The 16,917-nt window shown below is 54.1% G+C and overlaps 2 protein-coding genes across 2 annotated transcripts in view; both read right to left on the bottom strand.

Moving 5' to 3' along the window:
* Positions 1–16,917, bottom strand: part of LOC104302688 (zinc finger protein 721-like) — a 235,891-nt gene that overhangs the window by 4,089 nt on the left and 214,885 nt on the right. Inside the window, 1 exon segment of the mRNA XM_054177697.1 lies at positions 11,700–12,433. Within this exon segment, the coding sequence (XP_054033672.1) occupies positions 11,700–12,433 (734 nt within the window).
* LOC128899304 (olfactory receptor 14A16-like) lies at positions 3,180–4,023 on the bottom strand. The gene has a single exon (XM_054177683.1). The coding sequence runs from the start codon at positions 3,873–3,875 to the stop codon at positions 3,180–3,182; it is 696 nt and encodes a 231-aa protein (XP_054033658.1). The 5' UTR covers positions 3,876–4,023.

The following is a 16,917-nucleotide window of genomic DNA, read 5'->3' as shown; positions in this document are numbered from 1 at the left end:
GCACACTCTGCACCAATGCTCCAGAAGCTTTCCAAGTGCCCTCCAAACCAGCAGCACAGCTCTGCTGGCACACAATGCCAGGCTGCAGGGGACCCCAAGGCTCAGCTGCTCCAACCTTGCCAGCTGACACTGGGCTTGAAAGGAGCTGGCCCAGTGTCGTGGTTTAGGCTGGGTGCTGGCCCAGATGCCACTGCGCAGGCCACACCTGGGAGGTCCCAAGGGGTGGGCCCAGCCCAGGGGGTGGTCACAGGGACCAGGTATTCCATTCCCATAATGCCCTGCACCCCTATAAAAAGGCCATGCGGGGTCTGCACTTCCTCTTTCGTCCCCTGTTGCTACGTAGGTAACATGGCGTGAGCTGCCTCCCTTGGGCCTGCTCAGGCCCAAGGCTGGGTGGGGGGGGGAAGAAAGAGCCCTGGGGGGGGGTTGGGTGTACCCCCAGGTGGGGATGGGATGTTCTTGGGTATGTTCTGGGATCTCTCTCTTTGTCATGGTGCTTGTGGGTCTCTGTAAAACTTTCATTGTTGTTTGTTATTGTTTTCCTATTTAAACTTTCCATCACTTTTTTGCAATCCGTTTGTCTGAGTCGTTATTTCTGCCTGTGGTGGGGAGGGGATCTGCCCCAACCCATTACATTTTGGCGCGCCAACGTGGGGCCAACTGCAGCTCGGATTGCAAAAGATGGAGAGTTTAAATTTAGTTCTGGGCGTTGGTTTGGGTTTGGAAAGTTGGGGCTCAGGTTTTGTGTTACCGGGGCGACTGTGTGAACTCCTGTGGACTGCAGAAGGATAGCTGCTGCGTGGCTAATGGCATGGAAGTCCCTCCTGTTGCTTGGGAACAGCGAGGGGTGGCTCTTTCTGTGACTTTCTGCCCAGGGTGGCTTAAGAATGCTCGAGTAGCCTAAGAAGGCAAGACCTGCCTTCTCCTCGTTCTCTGTGGAGCGACAGGGAGTGGAGGAGGGGCAGTAGCAAGCAGAGCGTGGTCGGCCCGCAGCCGCTGCAGGGGTAGACACCCGTGGCGAGCGGGCAAGCGACTGCTGCCGTGACCCGAGGGCGAGCGGGGACCTCAGCCGGAAAGCTGTTCTCAAAGGCACTGAGAACACGCTCGTGGCTTCGGCTGAAACAACCATTTGGATGCCCGAAGGGCTGGAGGTGACTTGAACTCTGCATCGCGGCGACAGAGACGGCGGGGGCCGGGCCGGGCCGCGTTCAAGCGGCGGCGGCGACACCGCCCGAGCCGGGCTGCGTTCAGGCGGCGGCGGCAGCTGTAAATCTTTCCTTGGTGTTTTCGGGCATGTTCTGAAAACGGCGCCGAGCACCTGGCTCCGCCTCCTCTCTTCTCAGCGAGCTGTGCTGCAGCCGCCCCCTCCGGGGGAGGGCTGTGAACCGGATGCGGTGATGCCTCGGTATGCGAACGCCCCGTGGGGGGGCGATGTGCCTGCGATGTGCATTGGTGTAGCTTTGGACTGCGGCCAGAAGCGGTCGGTTGTGGTTCCCTGGAGGGATGAAAAAAGCGGTCGTGGAGCCTGATTGCTCCGACCGGCTTGCCCCAGGGGTGGAAAAAGCCGCTGAGTAACTGTAAATGCAAATAAAGGCTTGGCTGAGAGGTTGTGAGGTATTTCCAGGTGACCAGGATGTCCCAAGGAGTCCACAAGGAATTCACACTGCAGGAGAAGGATTGCATCACTGGGAGGTTCCATCATATGAGGAAGAAGAACTGGAATGGACTGATACTTGAGCCTGAATGAGAGACTGTGTGGAAGGACGCCCAGATGGGTCCCTGGACCATGGACTGTTGCTAGACATGTCATCAGAAGAGTTCTAATTTGATGATATGTTTTGGGTGCAGAGATTATGGTATGGAATAAGGGGTGGTGTGTGATGGTTTAGGCTGGGTGCTGGCCCAGATCCACTGCGCAGGCCACACCTGGGAGGTCCCAAGGGGTGGGCCCAGCCCAGGGGGTGGTCACAGGGACCAGGTATTCCATTCCCATAATGCCCTGCTCCCCTATAAAAAGTCCATGCGGGGTCTTCACTTCCTCTTTCGTCCCCTGCTGCTGCCTAGGTAAAATGGTGTGAGCTGCCTCCCTTGGGCCTGCCCAGGCCCAAGGCTGGGTTGGGGGGGGGGGGAAAGAGCCCTGGGGGCGGGGGTTTGGGTGTACCCCCAGGTGGGGATGGGATGTTCTTGGGTATGTTCTGGGATCTCTCTCTTTATCATGGTGCTTGTGGGTCTCTGTGAAACTTTCATTGTTGTTTATTGTTGCTTTCCTATTTAAACTTTCCATCACTTTTGCAATCTGTTTGCCTGAGTCGTTATTTCTGCCTGTGGTGGGGAGGGGATCTGCCCCAACCCATTACACACACCAGCATCAACAACCTCGCGTGTCATTAGTAGTGTGACCAATAATCTATACCAGTGCAATGTGTGATCACTCGTGGGGAACCAATGAAGCTATGCCAGTGATGCTCTCTGAGTTTGTATAAGCTGTAGAGGTTCCCTTAATAAACAAACAATACTAGAACAATACTCGATCATATTGGTCATCTGTGTTGACTCCATTCACCATCACCGACAGTAGTAGTTATGTTAATCTGTAGTTATGTTAATTGTGTTAAGTGATTGTAGATCACAATCAAATATTACATCAGATTTCTTTGGATGATCCTTCTTGTGGGTTTAAAGCAATATGGGATAAGTTAACTTCTTGGTTACCAAATAAAAGTTGGTTTAAACATTTGTTTGTAATACCTGTTGGAATAATTGTAATACTGCTCTGTGTGATTCTTTGTAATTGTTGTTTAAAAATGATAAGACCTTTAGGTAAAATTGTTTATGCCAATAAGTTACAAGCAGATGATTATGATCTGAAGGTGATCAGAACAGAGGAACCTAATTATGATCCAATTGGGGAAGTTCTGAAAAATTCTGGAAATTATAACACAAATCAATGGTGGCAAAAAGGGAATGGGGGATAGTGATGAATATACTGCTGATTTGTATGAAATAATAAAATTCAGAGGACACTAAGATAACCCTCACTGAGGGTTTCTGTTACCATAAACTTTTACCGGGAGTCATCTATAACAACAGTTTTATAAAGAGTAAAACACCACCACCACAAATACAGAAGCCAGGCTGGACCTGTTCTGAGCTACTTCAGAACTGCACTGCATAAAAGTTTATTCCTTCTGAAAGCATCCAGTGATCACTTTGCTCAGGGCAGCCTTGAGCTCCTGGTTCCTCAGGCTGTAGATGAGAGGGTTCACTGCTGGAGGCACCACCGAGTACAGAACTGCCACCACCAGGTCAAGGGGTGGGGAGGAGATAGAAGAGGGCTTCAAATAGGCAAAGATGGCAGTGGTGACAAACAGGGAGACCACAGCCAGGTGAGGGAGGCAGGTGGCAAAGGCTTTGTGGCGTCCCTGCTGAGAGGGGATCCTCAGCACTGCCCTGAAGATCTGCACATAGGACACCACCATGAACACAAAACAGCCAGAGACTGAACAGGCATTGACCACAAGAAGCCAGAGTTCCCTGAGGTAGGATGTGGAGCAGGAGAGCTTGAGGATCTGGGGGATTTCACAGAAGAACTGGTCCACAACATTGCCCTGGCAGAGAGGCAGGGAAAATGTATTGGCTGTGTGCAGCAGAGCAAAGAGAACCCCACAGGACCAGGCAGCTCCTGCCATGTGGACACAAACTCTGCTGCCCAGGAGGGTCTCATAGTGCAGGGGTCTGCAGATGGCAACATAGCGATCGTAGGACATGATGGTGAGGAGAGAAAACTCTGCTGCAAACAAGCAGAATACAAAAAAGACCTGAACAGCACATCCTGTGTAAGAGATTGCCCTGCTGTCCCAGAAAGAATTTGCCATGGATTTGGGAACAGTGGTAGAGATGCAGCCTATATCAGTGAGGGCGAGGTTGAGGAGGAAGAAGTACAATGGGGGTGTGGAGGTGGTGGTCCCAGGCTATGGTGGTGATGATGAGGCCATTGCCCAGCAGGGCAGCCAGGTAGATGGCCAGGAAGAGGCAGAAGTGCAGGAGCTGCAGCTGCCTTGTGCCTGGGAATGGCAGGAGGAGGAAGTGGGTGATGGAGCTGCTGTTGCCCATCTGCTGCCTGTAGGAATGCCCAAGAAAGAAAAGAAAGCAAAACTTGATGATAGACTCTTCTGAGAAGAAGCACTCCAGGGGGCACAGCAATCCCCCAACTGAAATGGATTTGCTGTCTGCTTTGTTCTGGCTGAAGCTGCTGTGAGGAGCAGGAGCTCAGGCCATGTGCTGCCAAGGGCTCATCTTGGCTCTGCTACAGTGGAGCTACTGTGCCCATCAGGCTGTTCCCTCTGCCCTGCCCTTTCCCCTGTGCTGTCTTGCAGATGTTCTGCCCAAATTAGCCTTTAGAACCCCCCCAGCTCTCTGTGCTCTGAGGAGAGCAGGGCAGCACTGCTTCAAAGGACAGCTCTGTGAACTCGTCTGTCCCAGCCCTGGTGTCCACACAGGGCTGCTCCTGGACTTTTGACCCAAAAGGCAGCTCATAATTCTTTACCTCTGCAAGGGAGCAACAGCAGCATTACAGGATGTTTTTAATACATTCAGTTAATAGCTTTGCTGTAGTCCACCAGATGAGAATACACTTGTCTTTATCAGACTGCAAAAATAAATGGATCTGGAAGCAACTTAGAATGTGAACCTAGAAATGTAGAGCAGGACACAGTCTCTCCTGAAGAGAATCAAAGGACTCTGGGAGCTGAGTGCTGACTCCCAAGGAAAGGCTCAGCACTGCCCACTGCCCTATGGCAGATCTGGGCCTTCCTGGGGCCAGCTCCAAGCGCAGCAGGAGGGGCAGAGCAGTCAGGGATGCTGGAGATGAGATGTTCTAAAGAGTCATTGCCCAGCAGACAGCATCCAGAGACATCTGCAGAGAAGTACTGAGAGAGCAGCCTGAACACAGCTTCCCCAGGGCTTCTTGGCAGCTTCCCTCATCCCCAGCCCCTCTCTCTCTGTCCTGGAGCTGTCCCTGGCAGGAAAGGCTCAAGAGCACCTCAGACTCACCATGTCAGCAACTGCAGTGACTTCTCCTCCAGTGAGCTCTCAGCATCCTCCCAGTCCTGGCCACCTTGAAGCTCTTTCTGCTTTCCTCATCTGCCTGAGATGCCCTGGCAGTGCCCTCAGCCCTGCTGTGCAGTGCAGTGGAGCTGCTCCTGGCCAGAGCTCCATGCAGCCCAGGAGCCTGGCCCAGCTCAGCAGCAGATGATCAGTCCAGGGCATTTAAAGGAGCCCTCTGGTGGCTTTGGTGCCAGGTAAACCTCAGGGACTGAGAGGAAGCTGATGAAACCTCTCCAGAACTCACAGTTAGAGTCAAACTCTGAAGTTTCTTGCAGTGTTAATAGGTTCAAAGTAAGATTCAAACTCTGAATTTTCTTCTACTCTTAATGGGTCCCAGTGAAGCATACTGGGAAAGGGTCCCCAGGGTCTGGTTAGAGCAGGAGGACACAGAGGGTTCAAGGGAAGCATCACTGGAGGCACTGAAGCATCTCCAGGCTGTGGTGAGAGCAGAGAACTGAGGCAGTGCTGACAGGTCAGGACAAGCAGCTCAAGGTGGCTCTGCTGCTGAGGAAACCTGGAGGGGTTTCATTGATCCAAAGGGCCAAGCCCTGACCCCCAGCCCCTGGCAAGGCAGATCCTGTCCCTCACTTGTGGCTCAGGGCTCTGATTCACCCTGTGAAATAATTTCTATCTGATGCTTTGTGTAATAATAACCTCTCCAATTAGCTGCAGAAACCTTGGCAAGAATTAGAGGTTCAGCAATATTTAATGAGCCCCATGGAGTATTTGGGGCTGATTACATCATCCTGAGGTACTGCCAGCAGACTCTGCCAAGGTACTGCCAAGAAGCCTCTCAACAAGTCCAAGGCAGAAGCAAACTCCAAAGTACCTTGAAGCACTGATTGGCCTCACTGAGGCTTGTTACTGACAAAGGCTCCCCAGGGACTCGTTACAGCAGCTTGTTAGAGGCCAGGATTGCAGGGAGACAAAGGCAAAGTACAGGGCACAAAAACTTGCCTTTGGTCTAGGAAGCAGAAAGGCCAGGCCCTGACCACTGCCCTTGGAATATAAGAACCTCAAAGCCTCAAAGCCAAGTTTCTCCTCACAGGCCTTGGTGGCAGAGGCAAGTGCCAGAGCCAAGGGGACAAAGACCTTGGTCCTGTTGGGCCTCTCAGCCTTGCCAGAGCCCTTGGCCATCCCTACTGCAGCCTCTCCTACACTGTCCCCTGCCTGCAGCTCTTTCCCTTCAGGCTGCTGACACCAATCTTGCTTCCCCAGCCAGCTCTCCCCCTGCCATTTCCATCCCTTCCCTGAGCTGTCTCAGCTCTCCCTGCCATTTCCTGACCCCTCTGGATGGCCTCATGCATAGCAGCTCTGCCCATTGAGGGACATTTCTTTGTCCTCATCTCCACTCTGAACCTTCCAAGCTGCACCTTGTGGAGGTTTTGGTCTCTTCCCACTCCCCAGAAGAGCTCCATCCTCTCTGAAACCACCCTTCAGCCATGTGCACACTGCTCTGGAAGTGCCCTGAGCTTCCATTCAGCAGGCTGAAGCAGCCCAGGTCCCTCAGCCTCTCCACACAGATGTAAATGCCCATCCTGGCAGGTCTCCTCTGCAGTCTCCCCCGTTCCTTGCTTGTCCTTCAGACTGCAGAACCCCACACCCAGGCACCAAGAATCCAGATATGTCCACAGTAGTGCTGATTCCAGGGGGAGGACAACTTGGTGCCATGGTCTAGTCATGAGGTCTGTGGTGACAGGTTGGACTCGATGATCTTTGAGGTCTCTTCCAACCTTGGTGATACTGTGATACTGTGAAATTCTGTGCCTGGGATGCCACACTCCACCTGCCACAGCCCAGTTGCAGTTGGCCTCCTTCCCTGTGTGCAGGGTTTGGTCCATCCCAGGGTATTTGGGATAGGGAAAAGGACCTCAGGAAAGTCTTGCTCAGTATTGCTCTATGAAATGCAGACAGACCTTAGGCCTGGTCCTTGCAATGGGGGCTTAGGAGAATACAGAGGCTTAGGGCCTGCTCTTGAAGGTGACATTGCCCCTGCTCTCCCCAGAGAGGTCCTTGCTGTCCCCCGTTCTGCTCCCTGAAGCAGACCAGCACTCACACATGCCCTGCACTCTAACAGCCATGCAAACAAAGGGGAACAAGCTCAGGGTTATTGCTCCAACCAACTTCTTGAGACTGAAGCCCAAGGCAGGAATCCACAACCATAGTCAGGCCCAGAGCTCTGAGAAGCCCCAGGTGGTGTCTTCCTTTTGCACTTCATGCAGAATCTGCTTGGTTCCCATAGCTCACTGATCATAGAATGGGCTGGGCTGGAAGGGACCTCCAAAGGTTATCTTGTCCAACCTTCCCAGGGACATCCTCAACGAGATCAGGTTGCCCAGAGTCCTGTCAAGCCTCACCTTCAATATCTCCACAGATGGGACCCCAACCACCTCCCTGGGCAACCTGTTCCAGTGTTCCACTACCCTCATGGCACAGAACTTGTGCTGGCTCCTCCTTCCTGCACAATCCTGCTCTGTTCCCATCTCTCACCCATGTCTGTGGATGTCCTTCCTCTCTGATCCATGGAAATACAACAGCTTGTGTTCAGTGCTGTGCCCACTCCTCCTTCTCAGGCAAAGACCATGCCTGGAGCCATTCCCTCCTCAGCAGCTATTTCTGCAACCTGTTTCCCTCCTCCCTGGGAAGCTGATCCTGCACCTGCAGTCCTATTTCAGAGGACTGGGAGAGCAGAGATCTTCACCATGGCCTTTTCTGCTTCACTTTCTCCTGAGCAAGGCAGAAAGCATCAGGCAAAGCTGTGCCAAGCAGAGGCCCTTTCCTTTGCAGCATTGTTTCATTTGTGCCATTTCACATCTCCTTGGCCCCAACTTGGAGTCTCTCACTGATTGTACTTGTCAGCACTACCCCAAGGGGACAGATTCCTGACCATCTGAGGGGTAATCTTTCCCTGCCTTTACTGCTACATCTCCAATACTTTCCCTTTCCTCCTGGTGCTGCCCACCCTGTGTGTTTGTTCCTTATTATGGGATGGTGTCAGCCTGGATGGATGCCCACCCTGAGTGTTTTTCCCACAGAGGTGCCTTGACTTCAGGCAGTCAATGTTTGCTAATCAGTTAGGTTGCATCTCTGGACACATTTGGAATCTCTCTTCTTTGGATCAGGAGCCTCTTCCATCCCCATCCTGTGCTTCTTGTTCTGGATTATCCTTAAGGGAAGTGTTCATCCACAAGCTCAACAGGAGCCACCAGTGTGCACTTGCAGCCCAGAGAGCCAATTGTATCCTGGGCTGCAGCAAGAGAAATGTGGCCAGCAGGGCCAGGGAGGTGATTCTCCCACTCTGCTCCACCCTGGTGAGACCACACCTGGAGAACTGTGTCCAGTTCTGGAGCATCTATTACAAGAAGGATCTGGAGGTGCTGGAAGGTGTCCAGAGAAGGGCCATGAGGATGAGCAGAGGGCTGGATCTGCTCTGCTGTGAGGACAGACTGAGGGAGTTGGGGTTGTTCAGTCTGGAGAGGAGAAGGCTGCAAGGTGTCCTTCTTGTGGCCTTCCAGTATCTGAAGGAGGCTACAAGAAAGCTGGGGAGGGACTTTTTAGGGTGTTTTGTAGGGATAGGACTGGAGGGAATGGAGCAAAACTAGAAGTGGAGAGATTCAGATTGGATGTTAGGAAGAAATTCTTCCCCATGAGGGTGGAGAGATACTGGCACAGGTTGCCCAGGGAGGTAGTGGAAGTCTCATCCCTGGAGGTTTTGAAGGCCAGGCTGGATGTGACTCTGAGCAACCTGCTCTGGTGTGAGGTGTCCCTGCCCATGGCAGGGGGTTTGGAGCTGGATGATCCTTGAGGTCCCTTCCAACCCTGTGATTCTCAGCATGTCCAAGAGGTATTGTCAGGTATTGGAATTCCAGTGAATGTCCTCCCCCCTCCAGCCCTTCCTTAGGCTTCTCAGGGCAGTTGGTGCACCCCCAGCAGTTGCTCTCATCAGCTCTCTGTGTTGTGTTCTGTGTCCATCCAGAATGGACATTTGCTACCAAGGGCTTTCTTTCTAGATTCAGGTGATGAGGTTTTCAGTTCCCTTTCTCCTTCTCTTCTGTCTGCTGTTCCTTCTCCTGCACTAGTGTCTGCTGGGACAGGATCCATGGGATTAAGAGGAACCCACTGGCAATTTCTGGGGAGCCTCAGATTCACTAGAGGTGATCTGCACCATACAATGTCCAGAGCAATGTGAACCCTACAGCACTCAAGGGAGCAAATAGGTAGAGAGCAGCCCCATGGAGGGCCTGGGAGTTCTGGTGGAGAGCAACTTCTGCATGGGACAGCAATGTGCCCTGGTGGCCAAGAAGACAATGGGATCCTGGGGTGCATTTGGAAGAGTGTGGCCAGCAGATCCAGGGAGGTTCTCCTCCCCCTCCACTCTGCCCTGGTGAGGCCCCACCTGGAATACTACATCCAGTTCTGGGCTCCCCAGTTCAAGAGGGACAGGGATCTGCTGCAGATTGTGAGGATGCTGAAGGGACTGCAGCACTGCCTGATGAGGAGAGGCTGAGAGCCCTGGGGCTGTTTAATCTGGAGAGGAGAAGACTGAGAGGGCATCTGATCAATGTCTATCACTATCTGAGGGCTGGGGGTCAGGAAGCAAGAGGCAGGGACAGCCTCTGCTCACTTGTGCCCTGGGATAGGACAAGGGGCAATGGATGGAAACTGCAGCACAGGAAGTTCCACTTCAACAGGAGGAAGAACTTCTTTACTGTAAGGGTGACAGAGCCCTGGAGCAGGCTGCCCAGAGAGGTTGTGGAGTCTCCTTCTCTGGAGCCTTTCCAGCCCTCTCTGGATGTGTTCCTGTGAGACCTGCACTGGATTCTATGGTCCTGTTCTGGCAGGAGGACTCAGAGATCTCCAGAGGTCCCTCCCAACCCCTAACATCCTGTCACCTGTGACCCTGTGAATTGTCACAGGGCTCTGAATCCAAAGGAGATCCCAACAGGATCCAGCAAAGTTCCAGCTGCAAATCATGAAGTCTGTTTCAGGATCCTTCTGAAGTCACCTTCCACTGCCCCCTTGGGCTCTTCTGGGCTCTCAGCTAATGCATCCATGTGGCAAGTCCAGCTGCCTCCAAAGCAGTGGAAGTTGTTCACAGAAGCTGAGAGGCTCTTTCCATTTTGCTTGGAGGGGCTCCTGATTGTCCTGGGTTGAGTTGATTCTGCTGCTGTTATCCAGAGCATGCTGCAGCCATGCCAGCCTCAGAAATGAAAGTGCTGGCTGGAGCAAAGGATGATGGGGCTTGAAGTTCAGGTTGCAACATGGGAGGCTCCCTGTGCCAGTTGCTGCTTCTGGGTTCTGGGATGTTTTGGGTGTTGGCTGCTCCGCTGCTATGGCAGTGGGACAGGGAGGGATAGGGGAGCAGCTCCCTGCTTTGGGCTTTTGCCTTGGTTGCTGCTGCTTTCCACTGTGCCTTTTCTGCACACAGGCTGTGGTCACTGTGCTTTTGTATTCTGATGATCGGATTTGCTCAGGAAACTCTTCTCTCATTTGTTTCTGTATCAACACAAAGAGGTTTTGTGTGGTATTCTTTTCCTCTCCCTTCAGTGCTGTGTTGGGGGAGGCAGGGAGCTTAAGCTGCGGGTTCAGCTGAACCCATTACATTCCTTTTCTGGAGCCCAGCGTGGGGCAGGAAAGCAGCTGCCTTAATGAGGACAGATTTTGGCAGGAGACAAAAGGACTGAGGTAATAAAAAGAGATAAGAAGAGGATTGAATTAAGGATTGAGGCTTCTCAACAGAGATTGACAGAAGTTTTCTTACCTGTGGTGTGTTCACTACATTGATGGATTTGCTTTCAGGGGGCTGATGAGCTGCAGTCTTGTTTGTGCTGCTGATGGTGCAGAGTGTTAGCTTAGGGCAATGGCTCAGAGCTGTGCTGTCCACTGCTGGGCAGCTTCCTCGGATTTCATCCAGAGCACTACAGGACACTCCCAAGGAAACCACTGTGAGATCTGCCCAGATGCTGGATGATGAGTGGGGGAGGGAAGTGGAAAGCCAACAGAAGCTTTCTGAGTTCTTCCAAAGATCTCCATGAGCTTTCCCCTACACCCTCCAAAGATCCCAAGAGTCAGTCAGTCCATCCAAATCCCAAACACCTAAGATCACCTGAAAGCCCCTGAAGAGTGCCTCTGAGATGCCCCTCAAGACTGAGAACCTTATTTCCCCTCCTTGAATTGGGCACAGAGCTCCACCCCATCCCTTAGGAGCAAATGCCCCCAAAATTTGGGCATTGAGGCAGGAATATCTGAAATAAAAGCAAACAGAGAGGATTTGGGTAACTTTTGGGGTTTATTGACACAATTGCTCAATGGATAGAGGATTTCTTACCTCAGGGAGACACAAAGCATTGGGGAAGAACCAGACAGACCCTGGCAAAGCCCTGCTCAGCTCCACTGGGAGCTCCACCTGTGCCAACTCAGCACAGTAATTGTTCTCATTAGCAATAATTGGTGTTCAGAAGGGCAGGAGGTGTTTGTTGCTGCTGGTGTCCCCAGTCCCTGAGAAGTGCAAAGCAAAAAGAGATGATTTTGGTGCTGGAAAGGCACTCTGAGAGGGGTCACGATTACCCAACAGATTCTAAGTGGAGTTATGCCTATCCGCCAGTGCAGGCTGCTCTCTGGTGTGGGTGCAGCGGTGCTTGTTGAGGGATTGCTTCTGGGTGAAGCTCTTACCACAAGCAGAACAAGTGAAGGGCTTCTCACCGGTGTGGGTGCGGCGGTGAGCGATGAGAGTGCCCCTGCGGCTGAAGGGCTTGCCGCACTCAGCACAGCTGAAAGACTTCACGCCAGTGTGCACACGACGGTGCTCTGTGAGGCTTCCCTTCTGGGTGAAGCTCTTGCCGCAGTCGGCACAGCTGTAGGGCTTCTCACCGTTGTGGATCAGTTGGTGCTGGATTAATGCGGTGCTTGTGGTGAAGCTCTTGCCACACTCAGCACAGGGGAAGAGATGCTCTCCGGCGTGGATGCGGCGATGGATGGTGAGATAGGAGCTGTGTTTGAAGCTCTTGCCGCAGTCCCTACAGGTGAAGGCCTTCTCACTGGTGTGGGTGAGGTGGTGTCGCCTAAGAGTAGAGATCTCCCTGAACCGCTTGCCACAGCTGTCACAAGAGAAGGGCCTCTCTCCAGTGTGGGTGAGGCAGTGCCGGCTGAGATGAGAGCGCTGGGTGAAGCTCTCTCCGCAGTCAGCACAGGTGAATAGTTTCTCTCCAGTGTGGGTGAGGCAGTGCTGGGTGAGATGACAGCGCTGGGTGAAGCTCTGGCTGCAGGCAGCACAGGTGAATGGTTTCTCTCCAGTGTGGGTGCGGTGGTGCTGGATGAGCTGAGAGTTCCACCTGAACCTCTTGCCACAGTCACCACAGACGAAGGGCCGGGAGCCAGGCTGCTGGCAGCAGTGCTTCACTGGCTCTGAGCCACCTGGGAAGCTCTGCCCACACTCAAGGCACTGATTCAGCTGTTTTGGTGACACGGAGGGACCTGCTCTGACTTCATCCTTCTCCATACATTCCTCCCACTCATCCAGGTCACCTTTGTCATCATCATTATCCTCCACTTCATAGTCATCATTCTTCACAGCATCTTCCTCCATCTTCTCCTCTTTTTCCTCCTCGTCTCCCTTGGGACTGCACTTGGGCTTCTCCAACTTGATCTCTGGGTGCTGCTTCTCCTTTCAGCTCTTGTCTGGGTCCTTCTGGGAGGCCATACTGTGGTAGGAAGGGGACACAGCTGTGCAATAGGGAAGATGGAAGCACCTGAGCCCAGGATCTCAAACCCTGAGATCCTGCCTGGGTCATGACAGTCCCTGACTCCCAACACCTCCCAACACCCAGCTGGAGAAGAGAATGCAGAGGGGACCTCAAACCTTCACTTTCTGCCACAGTGTGGGCTCAGACCTCTAATACCTGTGCTGAGACCCCAGGTTCCTATGATCAGTGCCCTGAGGAACCCTGGGGCTTACAAATGGTCTTGTCCCACTCTCCTTGAGCCTGGGGGCATTGGCAGGGTGGCTCCTGGACCAGGACCTATACTTTGATCTCTCTTGGCTCAGGCAATGGAGGCAGCAGCACTGAACAATGAAAGACCAAACCACCTTCAACCTTCTCCCACCACTCTCCACATCCCAACCCCAAACATCACCTCCTGCCACACAACTGACCCCCACAAGCCTGGGGAGTTTCCAAACTCCAAGACCTGATGTGCCTCAGAGCCCCTGGAAGAGTGAAATGTGGTAGGCAGGAGGAGGTGGAGGAGGCTGGGAGCTGCCCTGGGACTCTGGGATTCTGGGGGCTGGGGTCCTGCTGTTGCCCCACTCTGGGTTTCTTACCTGCTGGCCTGCTCCAAGGGGCAGATCTGCAAACTCTGCTCTACCACAGCACACAGGGGCAGGGATGATGGAGAGAGGACACAGCCCCTGACAGAGAGAAGCAAAGGGCTCAGAGGAGAGCACTGACCTGCAAGGGATGGCTCAGCACTGCCCAGGATGAGGCAGCACAGCTCAGCCTTGCTGGGGGCAGCTCCCAAGCCCAGCAGCACAGCCACAGCACACAGCCAGGGCTGATCAAGATGGGAGGCCTCAACAAGTGCAGACTCAGCTCCTTGCCCAGCACACAGCCCCCAGCTCACAGCTGCAGGCCAGCACCATTGTAGGTAGGAGCCAGGCAGAGCCTCACAGCTGCTGAACTAAGCCCTCCCACCCCCTGCAGCCTTCACCCTCCATCTCTCCATCCAGTGCTCCAGCTCCACTCACTCGCTGCCCTCTCAGAGTCTCCAAGGCCCCACCAAGTCCCCAGGATTGATCTACAGAGCCAGCATGGCCTGATAGAAGCCTCTGGATGAGAGCAAGGAGGAGAATCCCTGTGGTGGGTGGAAGGCACTGGGAGGTCTTACACCAGAGAGCAGAGACCTCCAGAAGGGACAGCAGAGCCCAGAGGGACACCACAAAGTGTCATCTATCTCAGTTCATTCCCACAAGGCCTGCACCCACTCTCTACAAAGGAACAGCACAGGCTCTCCAACCTCCTTTGCCCTTCCTCTCTGCTCCCAGCAACATCTTCTGGGATCTCTCTCTGCAGAGGAGCTTTGAGGCCTTGGCAGTGCTGCCAACTGCAGCCTGGAGCGGCCTGGCTCACCTGGGAGATGCCTACCAGCAGCTGTAACTGCAGCTCTTGGGGATGGGGGAGGAGGGGCAGAGAGGCATGGGGGAGGGGGAAGGCATTTGGGGCCTGGGGCTCTGGCCTGGTTTGGTGGAGCTCTGGAGGCAGCTTTGGCCTAGGGAGGTTGCTTGGGTCCCGTGGCCCAGGCACACTATGGATTGTTGTGGGGTTGATGCTTTGCACTGTAGGATGCAGCTCTGAACAGCACAGCCATGGAAACTGCCCAATTCCATCCAACCCTCTGGGCACAGCTTGGCAGCAACTCCTTTCACAAGGCTCAAAGAGAGCCTCTCTGCCTCCTGAAACCTAAGGCAATCCCCTGCAGAACAAGCTGGAGGAGCTCAAGGGGACAAGCTGCAGAGGGGGCCCAGGGCAACCTCCTGAGCTTCAACAAGAGCAAGGGCAGGGTCCTGCCCCTGGCCTGGCACAATCCTCACAAGCAGCACAGGCTGGGGGAGGAGGGCATAGGAAGCAGCCCTGCACAAAAGGACTGGGGGGTGCTGCTGGACAAGAAGCTGCACAGGAACAGACAGGGGGAGCCTGCAGCCCACAAGGCCAAGGGCAGCCTGGGCTGCACCAACAGCAGCAGGGCCAGAGATGGACAGAGGACATCCTGGCACTTGGCTCTGCTCTGCTGAGGCTTCACCTGCAGCACTGCAGCCAGCTCTGGAGCCCTCAACACAGGAAGGACAGGGACCTGATGGAGAGGGCCCAGAGGAGGGACACAAAAATGATCAGGGGCTTGCAGCAGCTCTGCTACCAGGACAGGCTGAGGGAGCTGGGGGTGTTCAGCCTGCAAAGGAGAAGAGAAGGCTCTGGGGAGACCTAACAGTGACCTTCTGGTACCTGAAGGGGACTACAAGAAGGCTGCAGAGGGACTCTATGCAAAGCCTGCAGGGACAGCACCAGAGGCAATGGCTTCAAACTAGAGCAGAGCAGATTGAGAGTGGAGGGGAGGAACAAGTTCTGCACCAGGAGGCTGCTGGAACACTGCAACAGGTTGCCCAGGGAGGGGCTTGAGGTCCCAGCCCTGCAGAGGTTCAAGCTCAGGCTGGACAGGGCTCTGGGCAACCTGAGCTAGTGCAGGATGTCCCTGCTGACTGCAGAGGGGCTTGGACTGCATCACCTTTGCAGCTCCCTGCCAACCCCAACTACTCCAGGATTCAGCTCAGAAGCTCACACCCAGCTCCCATGTTCACGAGACAGCAACTAAGGGCAGAACCACATCCAATCCCCAAGCTGTAGAACCAGCTCCCAAGCTCAGACCCAGATCAAAAGTGCAGAACCAGATCCCAAGCTCAGATGCAGCTATCACACTCAAGAACCAGCAAATAAGCTAAGAGCCAGCCCCCAAGCTCAAGAACCAGGAACTAAGGTCAGTGCCAGCCCCTGAGGTCAGAGCCAGATCAGAAGTGCAGAACCAGATCCCAAGCTCAGATGCAGCTACCAAGTTCAAGTACCAGCAAATAAGCTCAGAACCATTTCCAAGTTCAAACCCAGCTCCCATGTTCAGAAGCAGCTCCAATGCTCAGAACAAGCTCTCAGGCTCAGACCCAGCCCCAAAGCTCAGACTCAGATCAAAAGTGTAAAACCAGCTCCAAAGCTCAGCCATGGCTCCCAAGCCGGGACCCAGACCACAATGCAGACCCAGATCCCAAGCTCAGACCCAGCTCCCAAGCTCAGAGCCAGCCCCCAAGTGCTAGAATCAGCTCCCCAAGCTCTAGAACCAGCACCCCAAGCTCAGACCCAGATCAAAAGTGCAGAACTAGTTCCAAAGTGCAGAACCAGCTCCAAAGCTCAGGCCAAGATCAGAAGTGCAGAACCAGATCCAAAGCTCAGATGCAGATAGCAAGCTCAAGAATCAGCCACTAAGCTCAGAGCCAGGCCCCAGGCCTGCAGCCAGATCACAATGCAGACCCAGATCCCAAGCTAAGACCCAGCTCCCATGTTAGAAAGCAGCTCCAAAGCTCACACCAGGCCCAGATCAAAAGTGCAGACCCAGATCCCAAGCTAAGATGCAGCTCCCAAGCTAAGAACCAGCAACTCAGCTCACCCCCAGCCCCCAGGCTCAGAGCCACTTTCACAACTTTGCTTATCTCAAGTTCCCTTCATTGCAGTTCTGCTAAGTGTCCAAATTGAAGCATTCAGAGAATGCTTTGGGCTGGAAGGGACCCCAAAGATCAGACAGCTCCAACCCCCTGCCATGCCCACAGACACCTTCCACCACACCAGGCTGCTCAAGCCCTCAGCCAACCTCACCCTCAGCACCTCCAGGGAGGGGGCAGCCAGCACCTCCCTGCCCAACCTGCTCCAGGCTCTCACCACCCCCACTCCAAACTATTGCCTCCCAAGCTCCACTCCAAATCTGCCCTCCTCAGCCTTCAATCCAGTCCCCCTCAGCCCATCACTCCCAGCCCCTCACAAAAGTCCCTCCCCAGCTCTCCTGCAGCCCCCAGCAGCTACCACAAGGCTGCTCCAACCTCTCCCCACAGCCTTCTCCTCTCCAGCCTCAACAGACACAACTCTTACAGCCCACCCCCACAGGGGAGCTGCCACAGCCCTCCCACCACCCCCATGGCCTCCTCTGCACCCCCTCCAACAGCTCAACCTCCTGCCCCTCCTGGGGGCACCAGAGCTGCACACAGCACTCCAGCTGGCACCA

This window comes from Dryobates pubescens, chromosome 43, assembly GCF_014839835.1.
Source record: "Dryobates pubescens isolate bDryPub1 chromosome 43, bDryPub1.pri, whole genome shotgun sequence".
NCBI lineage: Eukaryota > Metazoa > Chordata > Aves > Piciformes > Picidae > Dryobates > Dryobates pubescens.
Note: the sequence above shows the minus strand (reverse complement) of the source record. Positions and strands in the feature narration are given on the sequence as shown.

What these genes read in the sequence shown, in the direction of transcription:
- LOC128899304 (XM_054177683.1), bottom strand. Translation starts at nt 3,875, where the DNA reads ATGGCAAATTCTTTCTGGGACAGCAGGGCAATCTCTTACACAGGATGT.